The sequence below is a fragment of the Mustela nivalis genome (assembly GCF_964662115.1).
Source record: "Mustela nivalis genome assembly, chromosome: 1".
Lineage (NCBI taxonomy): Eukaryota > Metazoa > Chordata > Mammalia > Carnivora > Mustelidae > Mustela > Mustela nivalis.
In genome coordinates this window covers 149,275,834-149,296,758 of record NC_139020.1, presented here as the reverse complement: position 1 = coordinate 149,296,758, position 20,925 = coordinate 149,275,834, and the positions used below count along the sequence as shown (strand labels likewise).

Below are 20,925 nucleotides of genomic sequence, written 5' to 3'. Positions count from 1 at the left end.
AACAATGACCTAAGTGGAATTTATCTTGGGGATGCAAGGTTGATTTGGCATCTGAAAATTACTTAATGCAATGTCATATTAATGTAGTACACAAAACCTACATAGTCATGTCAATGCATGCAGAGAAAGCATTTGACAAAATCCAAAACTCATTCATGATGAAGCTCTCAAAAAACTCTGAATATAATGGAATTTATTCAAACAGATTAAAAAGCACCTAAGAAAAACTTATAGCAAATATCATACTTAATAGTGGGAGACTAAATGTGTTTTTGAGAACAAAGCAAGACTATCTACTTTCATCAATTTTTTTAAAAAAGATTTTGTATTTTTATGTAATCTCTATACCCAATGTGGGGCTCAGACTTACAAACCTGAGATCAAGAGTCACATGCTTTACTGATGGAGCCAGGCAACCCTAAGAATTAATCACTTCTATTGAATAACATACGATAAGTTATAGGCTGCCAAGAAGATAAGAAAAAGAAATTAAAGGCATTTAGACTGGAAAAGAAGAAATAAAACTGTCATGGGATACCTGGGTGGCTCCGTTGGTTAAGTATCTGCCTTTGGCTCAGATCTTGATGTGAAGGTCCTGGAATCAAGTCCTGCATTGGGCTCCCTGCTCAGTGGGGAGCTTGCTTCTCCTTCTTCCTGTTGCTCCCCCTGTTTGTGTCCCCCCACAAATAAATAAATAAAATCTTAAAAAGTAAAGAAAAGAAAACTGTCTTTACTTGCAGATGATATTATCCTGTATCTGGAAAATACTAGTGAATCTGAAAACACCAATTGGAACTAATGAATGAGAATGCTGAAGGATATAAAAATCAGTATTTCTATTTTCTGATAATGAATAACCTAGAAATAAAGAAAATAATGCAATTCACAGTAGCAGTAAAAAGCAAAATACTTAGAAATAAGGGTAACAAAAATGTGTAATACCTAAAAACTAAAAAGCATTGCTGACAGAAATTTTAAAAGATCTAAATAAATGGGGTGATATATCATGTTCATGAACTGCTAAAACATTATTGTTAAGATGGCAATTCCCCCCAAATTTATCTATACATACAACACAACTCCAATAAATCCCATCCTCCAAAAACACTGTTTTTTGAAAATTGACAAGCTGATCTTAAAGTTTACATGGCATTGCAACATACCTAGAATAGCAAAACAATTTTGAAAAAGAACATAGTTGGAGTACTTTTTCTGTACATTGTCAAAAGTTACTATAAAAAAACAGTAGTTAAAGACCATGTCACAGTGGTGTAAGGATAGACATATAGATCAAAAGAAATGAATAGGAGGTCCAGAAAATCCTTAAATTTGTGGTAAATAGATTTTCAATGAAGGTGACAAGGCAATTTGATTGGGAAATGATAATTTTTGACAAATGGTTTAGGGGCAACTGACTACCCATATGCAAGAAATGAATTAATTGACAAAGTATGTAGACACTTACTTTACATCAGCATAACAATTCAAATTGGATTACAGACTAAATTGTCAAATTGAAAACTATAAACTTGGGAAAAAAACACAGGAGAAAAATCATTTTCTTTGGCTCAGGCAAAAATTTCTTAGATATGACATCCAAAACATGATTCATAAAAGAAAAATTTGATCAATTGGAATTCATCAAAATTTAAACTTTGGCACATCTAAAGATATCATTAAAAATATGAGAAGATAAACCACAGCCTGGAAGAAAATATTTGCAAGTCATATATCTAATTAAGGGTTTGTATTGGAAATATATAAAAAATTCTTAAAACTTATTAAGACAAATAATCCAACTAAAAATGGGCAAAAGACATGAATAGATCTATCACTAAAGAAGATATATGAATGACTAGAAAGTACATGAAAAGATGATCAACATTGTTGGTCATCAGAGAAATGCACATTAAAATCATAGTGAGATACCTTTACACTTTTAGTCAAATAGTGATAACCTTAAAGTCAAATAATGCCAAGTGTTGCCAAGGATGTGGGGAAACTAGAGCCCTCATATTCTGATGATGGGAATACAAAATAGTAACTCACTTTAGAAAAAAAATTTATCACTTCCTTAAAATGTTATGACATGACCCAATAATTAAACCCAGCAATATTCCCAAGAAAAATGAAAACATGTCCCCATTTAGAACTTATATAATTATTTATGGCATCATGATCCACAATAGCAAAAATGTGGAAATAAAATGTAATTTATCCATATAATGGAGTACTATTCAGCAATACAAAGGAAAGATCTAATAAAACTACATGACCTACAACATGGATAAATCTTTTTTTTTTTTTTAAGATTTTATTTATTTATTTGACAGACAGAGATCATAAGTAGGCAGAGAGGCAGGCAGAGAGAGGAGGAAGCAGGCTCCCCGCTGAGCAGAAAGCCCCATGTGGGGCTCGATCCCAGGACCCTGAGATCATGACCTGAGCCGAAGGCAGAGGCTTAACCCACTGAGCCACCCAGGCACCCCCAACATGGATAAATCTTAAGCCAAGTGAAAGAAGTCAGACACTACAGACTACGCATTATATAATTCTATTTATATAACATTTCTAGAAAGGCAAACCTATGGACATAGAAAACAAATTATTGGTTGCTAAGGACTTGAAATTAGAGTGTGTTTGACTATATATGCACATGAGAAAACTTTTTGGGAGAAATGAAAATATTTTTAAAATGGATTAAGGTGATGGCTGCACAACTTTATAAATTGATTAAAAATCAATGAATTACCATGTATTCTGGGTGAACTTTACAATACACAAATTAGACCTCAGTAAAGTGGTTAAAATAAAAATTAAATCTCCCAATTTTAAAGTGCTCACAAGTAATTCAAATTCTTAAAAAGATCTTTGTGAAAAAAAAAAAAATACCCCAAGTGTGTGATGTAAGTCCTTGGGCCGCCCTCTTGAAATGTCAGGGCCAAGTGGCATGAATAGAAATTTAAGTGAAATAAAATCCTTGTTTTCTAGGAGTTGAAGATCCAAAGGCAAAAAAGGGGAAAGTAAACAATTACAACAAGCTAAAGATAAATGCTCTAAGTGGGTTGTGCAGGGAGGTATGGGTTGAGAGTCCTTGGTGCTGACTGGGTGTGGGCTGAAGCACCACAGAGGAGGTTGGACGCTACAGTTAGGTTTGAAGCATGAGTAGGAACTCAGGAGATTGCAAGTGTGGGAAGTAGGGAAAAGGGGCAGGTGACATTTCCAGGCAGAGGGAACAGAATTGGCAAAGTCTTGGAGATGTGAAAAAGCAGTTCTCTTTGAGAACTGGGGAGGCTGGAGATGTGGCGCACATGGAGAATGGAAAGAGCAGGAAAGGAAGGTGGGGGCCACATCATGAAGGGTTTGGCAGGCCATGTTAAAAAAGTTTTTGGGCATGAGATTAGGAAGGAATTTATTGTTGGAGAACATGGGCATGCTTCTTTTGGTCTAAATTAAACTTTGTAAATCTTGGCAACATCATACTGTACTCATATGTACTCAAACATATTCATTAGCATACCACTTACTGGGTACCAGACACTGTTTTAATACTTCAAATAAACTCATTTAATCCCATCAATAGTGGTTTTCAAACTCTAACTTGCATCAAAATCACAATTTTTAATTTAGTACACCCGGAGTGGAGCCTGAGAATTTGCATTTTGATTTGGTCCCTGGAATAAGCTGATGCTGCTGGTCGAGGGAGAACATTTTGAGAACCATTGCTTTACACCAAGTTTACCAGTGGCTTTCTACCAACTTTAGAAGAAAGGTATCATTATCACTGCCATCCCAGTGTTTCAGAAGAGAAAACAGTTAAGCAACCTGCCCAAAGACATACAGCCTTAGTGATAGGGGTAGGATTCAATGTCAGGCAATGACTGCCGTGTCTCCTAGCTCACGGGTTGCAAAAAAATGGGGTTAAGGGCTGGCATTTTCAATCTTTGTTTACAACTATCAAAAATATATTACACACACACACACAGAGGTTGGTCTTAACTGACATCTGAGATACAAGACTGAAACATGCTGATACCAACGGGGTGGTAAGAAAGTCTTTGAGGAACTCTGTGGGCCATTCCAATAGAGTATTATTTTGATCCTACTGGGATGAAGCCAGGATTTAGAAATGCGCGAGTATCAGTGTATAAAAATGACTAATTAAATATGTAAAAGAAAATCTTTAAATACCATGTCACAATTCAAAATTGAACTGCAGATGAGTACTTAATATGTATTATTTTAAATAGGTTTATTTTAAAATTTTTTTTATGAATTATGAAAACTAACAATATCTGGAGAAGATCATATGATGCTTTGTGTGTGTTGGGGGGTGGGGGAGATGAAAATTGCAATTCTTTCAAGAATGTGCTTGCTTTTCACATCTTGATCTAATTTGTAGCATCTCCCTGGTTGCCTTCCAATAAACAACTTCTTCCTTAAATTGGTGGCATTATGTTTGAGATCTGAATCACAGAGACTGTAATACAAACCTGCATGCTCCATCTTGTCGTTTTGTAGAGTGCTGTATATCTAATTAAAGCTTCTTACGGGTCCATAAAAAGACCTAACATTAAAAAAGCAGTCTGTGTTGGAGGAAGCCCCTGGGAAGATTGGAGGAGGGTTTTCTTCATTAACAATAAACATATTTGCTTGAATTCAAAGTTAAGTAATAACATATTAATTTGCACTTGAATATTCTTAAATATTGCCTAAGCATAATCAGATCATGTTACCACATTTATGGTGTAGAACTGAAAATGGGTCATGTTCTTGCCAGCAGCACTCCCGTTTCCCAAGAAACAAGGGGAATGAATAAATGATTTACCATGTGGCCAGTACTGACTGTATCCCTGACTTTATTTGAATCAATTTGTTATTCTGTTGCTTTTCGTTTATTGTTTTGCTATTCTTATGTCCTTGTTACCTTATAGATTTTAGTCAAAAAATGAGTCACATGGCAACAATATAAAAACTGTTTTGCAAGGGCTTACCTATTATGGCCATTGTTTTGTGGTTACTGTTACATCTCAGGGGCTATAAGCCTGGTGGCAGAGGCTATCAACTACTGGAATTCCCATGGGAGACCATTAGAGTAGCATTTTTTTCCCCTTTACAGGGTTCCTTAAATAGTGCTATCTCCCTGAGGGGAAAAGTGCATGGTCTTCCAACTTTTCAGTAATAAAGGACTGAATTCCACAAAGGAGCTATTGCTTAACATATGGCTAGAGTTAGAACGTCAGCGTCGAAGTGAGATTTTTCTTTTATGATCTTCCTAAATCAAAGTTGGGTTTTGACTCATCCTTAAGGGGGAGAGTCCTAGAGCCCAAGGCTTTCCCCAGCCAATGATTCATCACTCCATACTAGAGCATTAGGGTAACTGGGAGTCCCCCTTTAACAGAAAACCTTATGTTATCACCCTGAGAGTTTGCACCTCCCACAATCGACTCTTATTTTTCAATCTTCTTCAGACATGCAAAATTGATGCTATGGAGAGAATCTGCGGAAAACAAAACAAAACAAAACAAACCCCTGACATTTGCAGGTCAACAAAGACATTTGCTAAAGCCATCTAGATTTCTCTTCTGCACCCAGTCAATCTAATCAAATTTGGAGCATCTAAGCAGCTTTTATTTGTATATTTATCTTTTTTTTTTTTTAAGATTTTATTTATTTACTTGAGAGAAAGACAGAGAGAGCATGAACAAGGAGAAGGTCAGAGAGAGAAGCAGACTCCCCATGGAGCTGGGACTCCAGGATCATGACCTGAGCCAAAGGCAGTCATCCAACCAACTGAGCCACCCAGGCGTCCCTGTATATTTATCTTTTCTTGTGTCCTTTTTCACTAGGTGTTTTTTACTGGAAGGGTGGAAAGAAAGCAGAAACAGAAAGGGGAAAGCGGGTTGGAGAAACCTGGCACCTGGCTTGTTGGCTGTCCCTTTCAGGCAACTCAGAGAGCTGATTAGCCATTTTGCAAGACACGCTTTCAAGGGTGGGAGTCAGAAGGCCCCCCCGAGCCCGCGCCCCCACCCCCCTACTGTCGCCTCCAGCACCCCTCTCTGGTTTGGCTAAGCTCCCCTCCCGAGACACCTGGCTTGGTGGCCATGCCGCTGAACCATCCAGTTAACCACGGTTAATGTCTGCTGTTTTGAATCCCGGACTTCACATGCTTTAATATTCTCCACGACCTTTTGCCTTTCCAGGCGGTATCCAGTGGAGGCAGCTAACTGATGGGGCCGCGCTAGTGTGTCTCCCATAGTAGACCTTTAAAGCCAGCGCCGCATTCAGATGGTGGGCTTTTTTCTTTTTATTTAAATAGCAACTAAATCAATAAAATTCCTTCAAACTGGGTTCTCAGGTAATAAAATTGTAAAAAAAAAAAGAACATATGCATATGAATATATATATATATATATATATATATATATATATACACATATGAATGTATATTTAATTTTTCCCCTCCCCGTGCTTAAACTTGGGCGGGAAATGTGGTGAACCTTTAAAAGGGTGAATGAAGTGCTTGCTGCCCTTAGCCCGAGCTCCAGGACGCAGTCAGGTGCGCACGCAGTCCCTCCCTCCGATTTCCCGCGACAGCTCGCGCTACTTTTTTAAGCCATTGTCCCATATCCCCGGTGCTTCTTTCACCGTCCCCTCTCCTCGTGCGCCTCGCCTACTTCCTACCGCCCGCCACAGCCAAATTCGCTGGGGTGAGACGCCGTCAGGATGCCCTCCAGCCGCCCGCGGTCCACAGCCCGCAGGTGCTGTCGGCCCCGCCCTCCCCGCGGCCCCGCCCCTGCGTTGCGTCACAGTGACGCGCGTCCCGCGCAGGCGCAGCCCGGCCCCACCCCCCCTCCCCGCGGCCGACCGCCCGCTCGGTATTATGATTAGCGCTGGGTGCGGGGATTCGGCGGCCGGGAGGGAGTCGTCGGCGCCGCGGCCGCTGCGGACGGACGCCTGCCTGCCGGCTGAGGTAGGAGCGAGTGCGGAGCGCGGCTGGGCGTAGCGACCGTGAACCTCGGTGCGGGCCGGCCTCCGCCGCCTGGTAGCCTGCGCCGTTGCCGGGCTGGGAGTCCGGGCCGGGGAGCTCGCCGCAGGCGGAAAGTAAGTTGCGCGCTCTGCGCTCCCCGCGCCGGCCGCAGCGCGGGCCCGGGAGGACGGGGAGCCCGGGCTGCGGCGGCCGGAGCCGGCGCGGCGGTGGCGCGGCCTGGCAGCCGGGCGGCGGCTGGCCCGACGGGAGCCGGCACTGCGGCGGCCGGCCGCGGGCTCCCGGAGGCCCTGCCCTTGCGGCCGCGGCCAGATTGCGGCACCTCGGGAGGTGCCCGCATCCCCGCGCCCCGCCCCGAGCGGGCCGAGTGCGGCGCCGCGGGGCCCCCGAGGTCGGGCCACGCTCCCCGCGCCCAGGTTCTCTCTTGGGGTGTGTGTTCTCGGAATGTGTTTCCTTTTTCAAACGAATCTGGAGATTTGGCCGCAGCAAGGGGGGGTTCCTTGGTAAAACTGCAGCCTTACAATGGAATGGGGATATTGTTGTCTGTAGAGAAAGGGCATCGGAGTAGGGGAGGAGGAGCAGTGCCATTCCCGAGGGAGAGCTGGAATTTCCCCCCGCCCCCTAGCCCCCCCCCCCCCCGCACCCCGATCGGGCAACCTCCGTTCTTTTCCGTCGTCATCGCCTGTTGATTGCTTTCTGGACCATTTTGCAAAACCTTCCTGCCTTTCACTTGGACTTGGGATCTAGAAAAGTGACAGTCTTATCCTGGGGAGTGGGGCGGGGGGAGGATCCTGGAGCTGTGCTATTCCTAATAGTTCAATCAGATCGGATCCGATCCGGTAGCTTCTTGGGTTCAAGCTTAGTAATTGGGGAGAATTTAACCGTAGGGTTCTTAAATCTGTAGAGGTCTGAGGATATAGGACCTTTCACTCTGTCAGGTTACTTTTTTCTCTTTTTAAAAATTGAGTGCATTCTCAGTCTTAGATGCGGGTGGTAAAGCTGATTTAAGGAGTTTCACATTTTATCGGTTTTTAAGGTGAAGCATGGCTTACATGGGACTGCAAATGTTGAGTATCCTGCTGAATTTTCACCAAATATCTGTCAAGCATCAGATGCCTCAGTTGGGGTTCCTCGTATGGGGTTGGGACACTGTCTCAAATCAGCCTAATTTATCAGAATGTATATCAGTGTACTTTTAAAGCCAGGGGCTGTCAAGGTTTATGTAATCAGTTTGTTAATTTATAATCTTGTTACATTGCTTTCCAAATTTATAAAATCATTCCCTTAAGGAAATCTGTCTTCAGCGTCTGCTTAAATATTTCTTTTGGAATTGGATTCCTGAGGAGGAATGTACTGTACAAGTGGTGATTTAAGCATACTAATTAGACAAGTTTCCTTTAAAAAAAAAAAGTGCTGATTCTTTTTATCCAACTAGCTTATTGTCCCTCTTAGGAAAACATGGCATGCCCATTTTACAGAACAAGAAATGAGAGAAATTACATGACATTCCCAAGGCCACATATTAAAGCAGTGTAGTAGCTGAAAAATTAAGTGCCTGCTGCTAACTTCTCTTACATCTTCAGGGTTTTCCAGGCAGGGAACTTCGAAAAACCTTTCTGCTTTTTAAGTAGGCATTCTCAGTTTTTGTTGTTTTATTTTATGCATAGAAATGGCCCTCACCCTATTAATATTTTACTATTTAAAGTAAAATTTTCAGCATCGTTGCAGTAAGATCAGTTAATTTAAAGCATGCAAGAACCCAGAAGTTATCCTAATTTCTGTTTTTCTAGAACGGAAATATAAATTGGGACTTTGTGTTCAAATTTAATCCCGTAATCCTCAAATGCAGGCTTTTATATGTCCTTATTAAAGTTGAAGGGCTTTCATGATATTTTTACTGGTCACAGGAAATACTGTTCATCTAAACCTTACTATGGGTGTTTCTGTCATATAGAAAGTGAAACTAAATGGGAAAAAAGTTATTTATTCTTGGAGATAATTGAGCAATCCTGGTTCTAAGCACTGATATAAATAAGGCATGATGTCTTCTCTGTAGCAGCTTGTCTGAATCTAAGAGCTCACTTAGTACACTGCCCAGGAAGGAAAGGGCACAAGTAAACTTTTCACATGGCCAGAATTTTAGGAATTAAAAACGTAGATGAGGAACTCTAAAGATGTGTTTTAACTGCGTGTGCGGTTTTCTTAACAGCCAGAGGATGGAATTTTTAGCCAAATGCTTTTATAATAAAACTATTACTCATAATTTAGGTACTTCTAGTTATATGAGTGTGCAGGTAAATTCTTAGAGCAACTTCAGTAGAAAAGTTACTTGAGTAGATTCTAGCAGTTTTGAAAATAAACTTAACCTGTGATCATTTATTCATGGCGCCTTTGTGTGTCTATTTTTGGGGCTCTGGGTTCAAGGGTAGCAATAGAAAAATGAATAAAAACCAGTGACTGCCTCAAAGAGCTTATAGGCTCTTTGAGGGACACTGAAGTAAACATTAACAGTAGAATCCAGCAAATGCTGTGGCGAAGCATAGGCAAAACCCTGCGGAAGCACAAAGATGGGGGCAAGGAACAATCTGATTTGGGAATGCTTCACAGAGGAGATGACATTGAACACATCTTAAAGTACAGGTAGAGTTCCCAGGCAGAGAAAAAGGGAAAGTTCTCAGAGGGCGCAGGGAGGATGAGAAGACAGAGCTACGTGATGGAGAAGGAACTTAGATCCAAGTGGATGGAAGGGAATTGAGGAGGTAAAGAGAGTACAGCAGTTCTTTCTTTCTTTCTTTCTTTTTTTTTTTTTTAAAGAATATGAAAAGGAAGGAAAAGGAATGGGGCAGGAGCTTGGGGGGATGGGAGGGAAGTTTTTCAATATTCTGTTTTTGTTTGCTGAGAGCTGGTGTAAAAGCTGTCAGACTTAATAGCCTCATGAGAAGCTGTGGATGATCTAGAGCTACATTATTCACACTGGTGGATGGTTTCCTCATCTGTTTTTCTAGAAGTCTGCTTTGGGTTGAGGCCTTATATCCCATGAGAAATCATTCCTTGCTGGTTGTAGGGGAGGAGCCTGTCTAAAGAGGATTCCTGCTGTACCTTCCCTGAATTTTTATTTCTCTGCTGCTTCCAGAGCCTCCTGAGATTCTGCCTTGGCACCTCCAGCATTTGGCTTCTGCTCAGGTAGGCTCTTCCATAACAAATCAGGCTTCTTTCTCTCCCCTTCCCTGTTGTATTATACCCTCCAAAGTGCTGTTCTGTAGCTGTTCAGCAGTTACTTCAGAGGCATTCACAGACCATGTGCTGTGATGTTTTAAGCCAGACTCGAAGCAGGATTGGGTGTACCTACATACATACCCCCTCAACTACATATTGGCCTGGAAATGTAGATTATGAAATCTGTGCTCCAGATGTGTAGGGTACTGGTCATATAATGGTCAGATCCTAGCCCCACTGGGCCTCAGTTGCTCATTGGTCAATGTGCAGTTATTTTTCTCAAACTTAAAAGACTGTTGGCTCCTTGAAGGTAGAGCCCACTTCTTTGATTTCAACATCCCCAGATGAGCATATGCCTTATGTGGTGTCTCGATGAAAAAACTTCAAAAATCTAAACTTATTTTATTAACTTATTTTATTGGTTTTATCAGCCTATTAATAGACATACCCCATTTTAATATAGCTGGGCTAAATTTGAATTGTTTTTCAATCATAGAATTTTGGAACTAGAAGCAAATCTTTCACTTGATCCTGGCATGTAGTAGATGCCCAGGAAATGTTTGTTCCTGTCCTGTATATTTCTGGTCTGAGTGAATGGCACCATTTGCTACCACTCTCCATTAGAATCATTCTGGATTTCCTTCTTTGCTTTGCCCCCGTGCATTGAGTTCTGAGATTCTACTTTCCAAACGTGTCTCCTTGATTAATCCTCATCACTGCCCACGTACTGGCTGCTTTCATTTTTAGGTCATTAAGTGATCATTTACTTGGAGGTATTTTCAGTTGTCTCTTTACCTGTCCCCCAGCTCTAGTCTTGGCCTGCCAGACTGGTCTTCACTTTGGTACTGGAGTGGTTTGTGTAACTGTCATCTCTGATTGCCATTCCTCTGCTCAGAATTCTCCTTTGGCAGCAGTGGTGGCTGCTGCTGCTTTTTCCTCTTCTTTAAAGATTTTATTTATTTGAGAGAGAGCACACACGCATGAGTTGGGGGAGGGGGAAGGCAGATGAAGAGGGAGAGGCAGACTCCCCACTGAGCAGGGAGCCATCCCAGGATGTTGGGATCATGACCTGACCTGAAGGCAGAAGCTTAACTGACTGAGTCACCCAGGTGCCCCCTTCTTAGTGCCGGCTTTCATTTGTTCATTTAATAATATGTATCTGTATATTTTGGGTAGATGCTGTACTCAGCAGGCTTTGGGATACAGAATGGAATAAAATGGACATAGGGCTTACACAGACTGAAGTTATCATTTAGTTGAGTGGGGACACAGATTATTACTCATGTAATTATATAACTGCAGTTGTGATAATGGCCCTGATGGGAAGGAAATGGTGCTGTGAGAGTGCATGGGAGCTGGTATGCAGGGGTGTGGGAAGGGGAAGGACACACTTGAGAGGGTGACCTTTCAGCTGGGCCCTGAAGCCCTCTGGTAAGGGCTTGCCAGATCCAAGGAATCGAAGCTGATTTGCTTGGAATACTGGGCCCTTTGGGTATCTGGCCCCTGCCTACCTGTCTGATCTCATTTCCTATGCTATGTATGTATTATTGTCCCAGGCACACTGAGCTCTGTAAGGTGTCTTTTCTGAAAAGCCTCTTCCCCATTGTTGCCAATTACAATTCTTAGCTCAAACAAGGAAATACATTTCTCTGAGATGCCTCCTGTGAACTTCCCAAGGTAGATTTTGAGGAAAGAACACCTCTTCTGTTATATCTGTCTCTGTAAGAGATTTTACAGACCTTGTGGCAGGGATCTTCCTAATATGTCTAGTAGAGGTATTTAGGGGCAGCTTGATGGGCCTGTAGGAGATATCAAAATAAGGTGGGAAATTAAGTATATAACCCCTCTCAAATATCAGACTCTCCTGGGAGGAAAGCCAGTTCTGAAAAGTTGGGGGGAAAATGGTGGATGACTTTGAGCCTCCTTGCATTTTGCTAATATATATTATCCCACTTAGTCTTCCTAATAATAACTGTCTAAGGTGGTGATTATCTTTGTTTTATAGATTAAGATGTGCCTGTTTGTAGAAGTTGAGGAACTTGCTGGGCTCCAGGTTCTGGGGTACTCTTTCTACTGCACTATGATGCTGCTGCTCATGTTGCTGAATAAATGAATTTTGATCATTGTAAAGTGCACCTCTTTTTAATAAGAAAGTTTGACCTTGTGGTAGTTTGAAATGCTGAATCTTAGGATGCTCTCTCCTCTCTGATGTTCCCTCCCTCTCTGTGTACGCACCTCTTAGGCTATTATGTTGTCTTTATATTGCATAGCTGGGGATGTCTTTATATTGTATAGCTGGGGAAAATGTCCAAATTTAATAAACATTCATCCATGTTGGTTTTTCTTTATTAGAGAAGTTACATTTTAGATAATGTAAGTTTTATGCTTATGATATAATAAAGTTCATTTCAGCCTTACAACAGGATACTAACAAATATATTTGTGGCAAGAGTGTGAAGCTAGAACATATGTATCTCTGGATCTCTTTATACAATAGTCATAATACTCTATAGCCTTTTGTTTAGCAGTGGACAAAAGCAGAGCAATTGAATTTAAAAGTAAGGGTTAGCTTTCTGTTTTAGCTTATTTTCTATAGGTGAAACAGGTTTTTTTTTTTTTTAATTGGCATAAAATATTTTGAGGACTACTGAAGAAATTTAGAATGAGAATATTCATACATTCTCAATTTCAGAGCTTGATTTTGTTCTTTACGCTCCTATTTTATGTGTATTTTCTAATCCTCTTGAGAAGGAAAATGCTTTTTCAGAAACAAATGGAGAAAATGTAATTTGCAGAGTATATTAAAATTGCATTGTGGGAAAGGATACAATTTTTAAGCAGAAAATGGAACCTTCCTAAATTTATCTGAATTATTTGCTTGGTGTTGGATGTAGCTTTCTTGTCATCACAAAATTGTATGTAAATTCTAAGGTGAAGTTATTTTTAAGGTGCCATTCCATTTTTACATGATCAGTAAATTTCTGTTTTTTGAATAGTTATTTGCCTGTTACTTCCTTTCTTGAAAAGCAATTTCAAAACCTTTAATGGAATTGTTTGTTAATAATGTTTATTAAGTGGTGCTAGGGAATTTCCTCCATTTAATTGGTTGCTGGGCTAGGTAGCTAGCATAGTATATCAGAACTGGAAGAACACAAGAAATGTCCAAATTGATTTATTTTAGTGCTGTTGTTTCCCTGGGAGCTAGAAAGGCCTAGGTAAATGGGAGGCATTGTATTGTTGCAGGAAAAAGTGGAGGGTCCAGGACTCGGGTTGGGGAGAGGACCTGGAGTCCAACCCAGGCAGTGCTTAGCTGGGTATAGGACTGGGGCAAAGGAAGTCCTTATCCTCTTTGGCCCTGCTTTCTTTTCTGTGAAATGGGTATGATATTTTCATTATATTGCTGGTTGTGTGAAATAAGTGATGAAACAAATACAGAGTTCAGTACCAACATAGATTCCCAGTTATTACATTGTTTCCCCTTTTTGAGACCTGCATTAAAATAAAACTGGAATTCTAAAATGAACTGTTGTGGTATGAAAGACATTTTTGAAATTTGAAGTGAGACAAAGTCAATTGTGGTTTTTTTTTTTAATGGGACTGAATGCATTTCTATATACATGTATTTTGGTTTGTAGTGGGGTTTTAGGAAGGTAGTATGGGTATAATGAGAGCTTTCTAATCTAAGAACAAAAATTGGTGTTTTATGGAACATTAAAGTGGATAGTGAACTTTTAAAATTGGTTTAACTTCTCTAATGCCGTTATTTCTATGTTGTTCTCATGTTACTACCCAAAGAGTTTTCTTCTTCTGTTTAGACCTCTTATCAGCCATGTGATTAGAAGCTGGTTCTGTGCATTTTTATCTCTTTAAAGACACTTTAATTAAACTTAAATATAATTCAAAGATAGATAAGTGGGGAAATGAGTATGACACGTTTTCCATTCATTAGTTTTGAGAAAGTAAGAGACCATCATAGTTGCCTAGGTGGTAAGCCAGTAGGTATTTTTCAGGATCAGCCTCCTTAACCTTACTAACTTATTTCATGTCTACCCCAAGTCATAACTTCACCCACGCTGATGTTCTTCTTTCCGAGGAGGTTGGCCAGCCAGCCAACTGTGTGCTCTGCTGCCTTGGTTTTTCCCACTTTTAGGAATGGCATTCCACTGCTCCCTCTTGAAGGGTAAGCTCTGGTCTATGGGCTGCCCTGCCCTTGGGGATCCTGCCTTCTTTGTGTCCTCTACTCTTCCTTTGGCATACATCACCCAGGTTGACCTGTATAGTTATTTATTTATATGTAGATAACTTAATTGTAAGGTTATAAATCAGTTGCTTTTTACACAATTAGGGCTCAAATATTTGCTAATGAAAATAGACTGTTCCTGTTGCTTCCTCAGTCTGAAAGAATTGCATACCGTGTCCCTCACGGAAAGCAAAATATTTCCTTGAATATGTCTTGTTAATTAAGATGAAATAAGTAGGTTTTAGACAATATATTTTTAGGGACGTTAGTCTTTTCATAGATCTCAGTGGAAAAGTAAATTGAAAATCATATACAAAAAAGTCAAAATTTTAATAAACTATCTTTTTTAGATTATAAAAGCAGCACACATTCATTGCCAAAAATTTGAAAAGAACAGAAAAGCATAAAGAGAAAAAAATTGTATAATCTTAATATTTTGGTATTTTAAAAATATATATGTAGACAAATTATATGCTTTTTTAAAAAAAATTGAGATCATGCCATGAAATTTGGTGTATGAATTTTTTTAACTTAACATTTTATTGTGAGAATTCCCCCTTGAGATTAAATAGCCTCAAAATAGGACTGCATAGTGTTAATGTTAGGTGCACTATGATTTAATTGTTTTCTTATGCAGATCTTTAGATTATTTCTGATTTTTTTAATGTATAAATATCATTGAACATCGTTGACTATAATCTTTATTTCTTTAAGACATAATCTAGTAGTAAAAAAAAAAAAGACGTAATCTAGTATGAGATTATTAAATCAAGGATAGTAATCATTTTAAGGTTCTTGATATATGTATTGCCACATTGCTTTTCAGAGATTTCAGAAATCAGATTTTCAGAAATAAAATAATTTGCAGTCTCTTTTTCTTATGGATCATGAATTTACTGTTGTGTCCAAGAAATCTTTACCTAGCTTAAGACCACAACATATGTGCATCTTTTTCTTCTGCAAGTTTTCTAGTTTCACGTTTTGCATTTAGAGATATACACATTTCCAGTTAATCCTTGAATGAGGTGTGAGGCATGTGAAATAATTTACAGTCCTAACAGTGTAAGAGAATCTTAAATGGTTTAGTCTTTGAAGTCAAAGTCAGTGTAATGTTAGGTACCAGTATTTTTGTTCACAGAGAGAGATCACAAGTAGGCCAGGAGGCAGGCAGAGAGAAAGGAAGGGAAGCAGGCTCCCTGCTGAGCAGAGAGCCCAATGCGGGCCTGATCCCAGGACCCCCCGGAGGGCAGAGACTTGAGCCACCCAGGCGCCCCTCCAGTATTCTTTTTTAACCATTTTTTAACGACCATCTTCATCACAATATCAGCAGGGAAAGAAAAAGATGACAGAAAGTGAAAATGAGTCTTGATAGCTTTAATAAAAGTTTGGAAGATTTAGATTATTAAGTTTTTGAATTCTCCAAGCTTCCAACTTATATTGTCTTCCTGGCAAAAAGGAGTAATTGTGGGTTAGCCTTATTTATTTTGGAGTAACTTCTACATACCAGCTTTTGCTTCAGTCATTATTTGTTTGTTATGCGAGCACTTTGTATCAGGGCTGTCACCAGAAATGGTGACACACTTAGCACTTAGCATTTTTCATCATTTTAACAGGAGGCAGATTCTGTTTAGGAATTCGAACTGCTGGCCTGGGTTTTGTGTCTTGGATGTTAACCCCTTTTGCTTTACAAATAATTAGTACTACTCTACATCAGTTAATAAATTGCCTGACTCCTGGATACATTAAAATTCTGTGATATATCCCCGACCATTGCTTGTTTCACTTAGAGAAAATAAAGATTACATAAACTGACGTTTCATGAGATCAGTCTGCACTGGTGACCCAGTCGCTTCCTGGAGAGCAGAGCAGTCCTTTCAGCCTGCCATTCCTGGTCACCTCAGTTGCCCCCAGTCCATTAAAATTGACATTTGGAGGTACAATTTTACCTCTTTGGACATTTCTCATAATAAATAATTTAACCTTTGGGGCACCTCGGTGGTTCGGTTGGTTGGGTGTCCCCCTTCGGCTCTAATCATGATCCCAGAGTCCTGGGATCAAGCCCCGAATCAAATTGGGCTACCTGCTTAGCGGGGAGCCTGCTTCTCCCTCTCTCACTCTCCCTGCTTGTATTCCCTCTCTTGCTGTGTCTCTCCCTGTCAAATGGATAGATAAAAATTTAATTAATTAATTAATTAATTAAACCTTTTAATTTGTAGTTCCTATCTTGAGTCCATTCATTGAGTGTAGCCTTATAACCACGTAATACATTGATAACCACGTGGTAATATTCAGCCAATCCAGTGAAAAGCTTTTGATCCTTCCGTAACTTAGGACCTCTTGACCTATTTGTGGTTTCTTTATCTTTGATTTGTAGCTTATGTTGGTAACTACCAGGGGGAGGAGTGCTATTCTAGAAATGTGGAATATTGTTTATTTTGGATAGCGGGAAGAGCAGTGGCAACTGCATGTAGGATTGTGTTTATTTTGCTTGACCAGGTGGTTGTTGATATTCTCAGAGGATTTAGTTTACTGTCTTCCTTTCAGCCTATGGGTATTGTTGAAATTCTAGCGGTAAGATTGGGGTGGTAGTAATCATTGGGTGAGTGTTCTTCTACTTCCATTAGTTTTTCTATAAACATGCAGTTTAGTATTTTCCATGAGTAAAAATTACAGTTTTCATTTTTGGTGTTTGTAAAAGATACCAGATAATTTCATATGTAAGAAGCTTAAATGGCAATTTTAGTGTGGCTTTGCAAAAACTCCTCTTCAGTTATCTGTATTAGAGGAAGAGCATTGGCACAGATTTTTTTTTTTTCAGTACTTAGTTTGGGGGGAGATTTTTGCATATTTAAATATTGGTGGTCTGATTTTAGGAAATTTATAATATCCTAAATAAAATGTAGAGAAGCACATTGTCCTTTTTGTTCCACTCCTCTACTTTCTCATGCCATGGATTGGCCGCGCAGAGCAACCTTTGTTCAGTGTGCTGTTTTGTCCTCCCCTAGAGGTGTGGGTAGGAGACATTTGTTTGATATACAGACCACACTACAGTAGTGATGTTGTCTATGAAAATCTAAAAGTGAATTTTGACAATAATAACAGGGTGAATTCCAAATTGACAGTAGATTTAACAGAGGCTGGTTCTACAACTGTGTTCAGCAGCTTGCAATATGTGTGTAGGGCCACCCACACTTCCTTCCTCTTCTCCAGCCACACCCGCACACTTCAATTTGCTTCTCTCTTTAGTTGGGAGAACATCAGTATATTCTTGCAACATATACTGGTGGTTATTTCTCAAACATGAATTTCCATATTATAAACACTTTCGACTACTTGGCCTGTTTCATTTAGGCCCAGCCCAGTTACATGCATGTGTGAACATATGCTAAATAAGATTGCTTTAGAATAGTCTAATTTAGTTTTTTAGGTTTTGCTGTTTTAAAAGATGGCGTCTTTGTTATGTAGTCATTAAAAATACTGATTTACAAGAACTCCGTGTTTGAGAAAATGTTCATTATGTAGAAGAAAAGGTAGTCTCAAACTTCATATATATTATCTTAGCTTTGTAAAGAAACATAGGTATAAAGGATATATACTAATAGTTAAAGAGAAATCATCTTAGGTGAAATTACGGGTGATTTCCCCCCCACCCCGTGTTGTGCTTTTCTGCACTTTCTGAATTTTCTGAGGTAAATTGTATCAACTTGTTTTGTAGAGAGAAATACTTTTTAAATGGTTGTAAACTTTTCTCCTTCTCTCTGTGTCTGTGTCTCTTTATATTCCATTTTATTAAAAAAAAATTTGTGTCTGGGTATATATTATATGTAGAAAATAATTGGGAAGGAAAGTGGGTATCAAACTGTTAATAGAGATTGTCACAGAGAGTAGAATAATGGATGATCTGTATAAAAAATTATTTTTGCCAGTTTATATGTTCTAATTGTATATTTTCCTGTATTGTACAGGTATTTATTTCATAATTTCATAATAGAAGCAAAATACTAAAACAAAGAAAAGTGATATGTCAAGTGGAAAAAGCAGGCTACAAGATATAAAGTTATGTATAGAATGATCACACCTTTGTAAGACAAAATAAAGAAGAAGCTATATATAAGTATTTGCAGAAAGATCACCAAAATATTGGTAGTGCTTATTTTCAGGGGTAGGACGATGGATGCCCTTTTATTCTTTCTACTTCCTAGTCTGTATTTTCCAGATTTTCTGTAAGAATATATTACTTTTGGGGGAAAAAATGTAAAGGAGCATTTAATTCTTTTTGAAAAGGTAGATTTGAAAGAAAGTCATCTTGATACCATTTTGAAAACAAATACTTGGGTTTTGTGTGATGTTTTATTGAAAAATAATCAGACTTTGATACCCAACTAGAGTTACTATTTTCTTTATATTATGGTCGTACATCAGTCATTTTCAGTTTAGTACATTTTAGTAATGTACTAAAGCAGCTCAGTGAATTCATTCTCTTGAAGTAGGGTAGAAGAATTTCTACTTAGATGAGGGAGAGTACCATTGTTTTAACAATGATGGTGGTGGTAAAATAGCTAGTGTTTCCTATGTACTCTGTGTCAAGCTTCACTCTGAATACTCTTCCTTTACTAACTTATTTAATTAATTCTCACTCTAACCTATGAAGCTGTACTCTTACTATTAACATTTTTTCATGAGGAAGCTGATCATAGAGAGGTCAGGTCTTGCTGAGGTCCTGTGGCTAGTAATAGGTGAGGTGGGATTCAGATCCAGTCACTGGCTCTCAGAACCAGTGCTCAGCCACACCGTCTGCCTTGCCTAGAGACTGGATGGTGGAAAGCAAGCAAGGGTAATGTCAGGAGCCACCACATCCCTTCGAGCTGAAGGAGCAGGTATCATTCTAGTGTTCTTAGGTCTCTAGAGGTGGCCCTGTGCCCATGACCTTGCTGGCCCTCTGTGAGCGTAATGATTACCTGGATGCTCACCTTTAATGTGTTGTGTAAATTGCCTTGGCCTAGTGTGAATGTTTCGGCCTTTCAGTATTTGTGGGATATTTCAGTGTTGTGGAAAGGACTGTAAGGGCACCTCAGCCAAGTACTCTTCACCGTGCCACAGACTTAGATGTGATCTGTTCACATTCTCTGTTCATAGTGATAGTTCTTCTTTACTGTTGAACGGAAAGCCTCTGGTGTGAAGGTGTTTTTTGTGTTCTCAGATGCTGGCATTGTAATTGATTTCTGCTGGCTTGCTAGAAGATCATATGTTGTAAAGGTTGCCCTTCCTCGCTGTGGGAGTGAGTGTAGCAGGAACCATCAAGGTTTCTTGCAGGCAAGCTGGGCTTGGAAACTAGGCTGGACAGGATTGGGCCTGCCCACTGCTGCTGATTGGGCAAGTCAAGCCTCATTGTGCCTAGCTTGCAGGCTTTTAGTGATGATCCATGAAATGTGGATTTGGTGCCTGTTTTACCCAGGAAACATTCAGAAAATGGCAAATCGTCTGTTGTTTGTGATTATTATTTCCTCCTCCTTCTAGTGGAACAATCTGTCTGATCAGGCTACCTGGAACTATCTTTGTGTATCTGTTCACTGTTAACTTCCTGTTCACTCAAGATTCTTTGAATGGGTTATAATTCACAGAGGGGAGAGAGATGGTGGGAGAGGAGACAGGGTCACTAAAAACAAACTTGCCCTTTTTATATGTTTGTCTGGATCGACCTTTAAGATGTATATTTTGACTTTAAGCAAAGTTAAATAGAACTAAACTAAAATCTCCTTCTGTGTTTTCTTTTAGGAAAAAGAAGCAACTAACAAAAGACAGTGGTAACAAGGATTATTCAGTGTGCGGTTTGCAGGGTATGTGCTGGAGCCATCACAGAGTCTACCTGCACTTGCTGCAAGCCACATATGCATGTTCGGCATTGATGTTCAGAGTGACTTGTGGCACTAGAAGGTCCTCAGAGATCAAAGACAATTTAGTTATTCCTATGCCAACACAAAATGCACTCGATGGTGGGGTTGCACAGTGGGCTGGTACTTAAAGAAGATGTTCAGTAACAAAGATATTTTTCTTTCCAACCTTCAGAGAATCATAACATCCTGTTTTTAGGTATATAATTATAGTTTCATAGACCCTGGAAAGGGATATGTATACAAAACAAAGTAGAAAGAGTTTCTTAATACTGGAAGTGATCACTATTTCATTCCAGAGTAGTCTCATTTTCAAGAGACCTTTTTAGATTTTTTTCCCATGAACTCTTTAGTAGATTAAAAACTGTTTTCATTGTATCCTTTTGCTGGCACAGTTCTGGGAAGAGAAACCTCAGAATTTTAGTTGTAATCGTTTCTGAGTGTCGGAGACCCTAACAAAAGACTGTCTTTCCTCGTATGTATACGCATTTGTCACTTTTTGAAATAAGGCAAAATTAAAACTGGGAAAACCTAATTAATTTAATTAAAATATAATTAAATTCAGATTTATTCCTAAAATCTGATTTATA

The 20,925-nt window shown here is 39.5% G+C and overlaps 1 protein-coding gene across 4 annotated transcripts in view; it reads left to right on the top strand.

Moving 5' to 3' along the window:
- The first annotated feature begins 6,499 nt into the window (after positions 1–6,499).
- SNRK (SNF related kinase) overlaps positions 6,500–20,925 on the top strand; it is a 58,239-nt gene continuing 43,813 nt past the window's right edge. The window contains exons 1-3 of one of the 4 annotated variants that reach the window (XM_082725919.1): positions 6,500–6,973; positions 10,122–10,171; positions 20,220–20,281. In XM_082725919.1, the coding sequence (XP_082582045.1) occupies positions 6,515–6,973; positions 10,122–10,171; positions 20,220–20,281 (571 nt within the window). In that variant the 5' untranslated portion in view covers positions 6,500–6,514. Of the gene's footprint in view, positions 7,105–10,121; positions 10,172–20,219; positions 20,282–20,925 lie in introns of all 4 variants that reach the window. The other 3 variants (XM_082725917.1, XM_082725916.1, XM_082725918.1) reach the window with 3 other exon arrangements.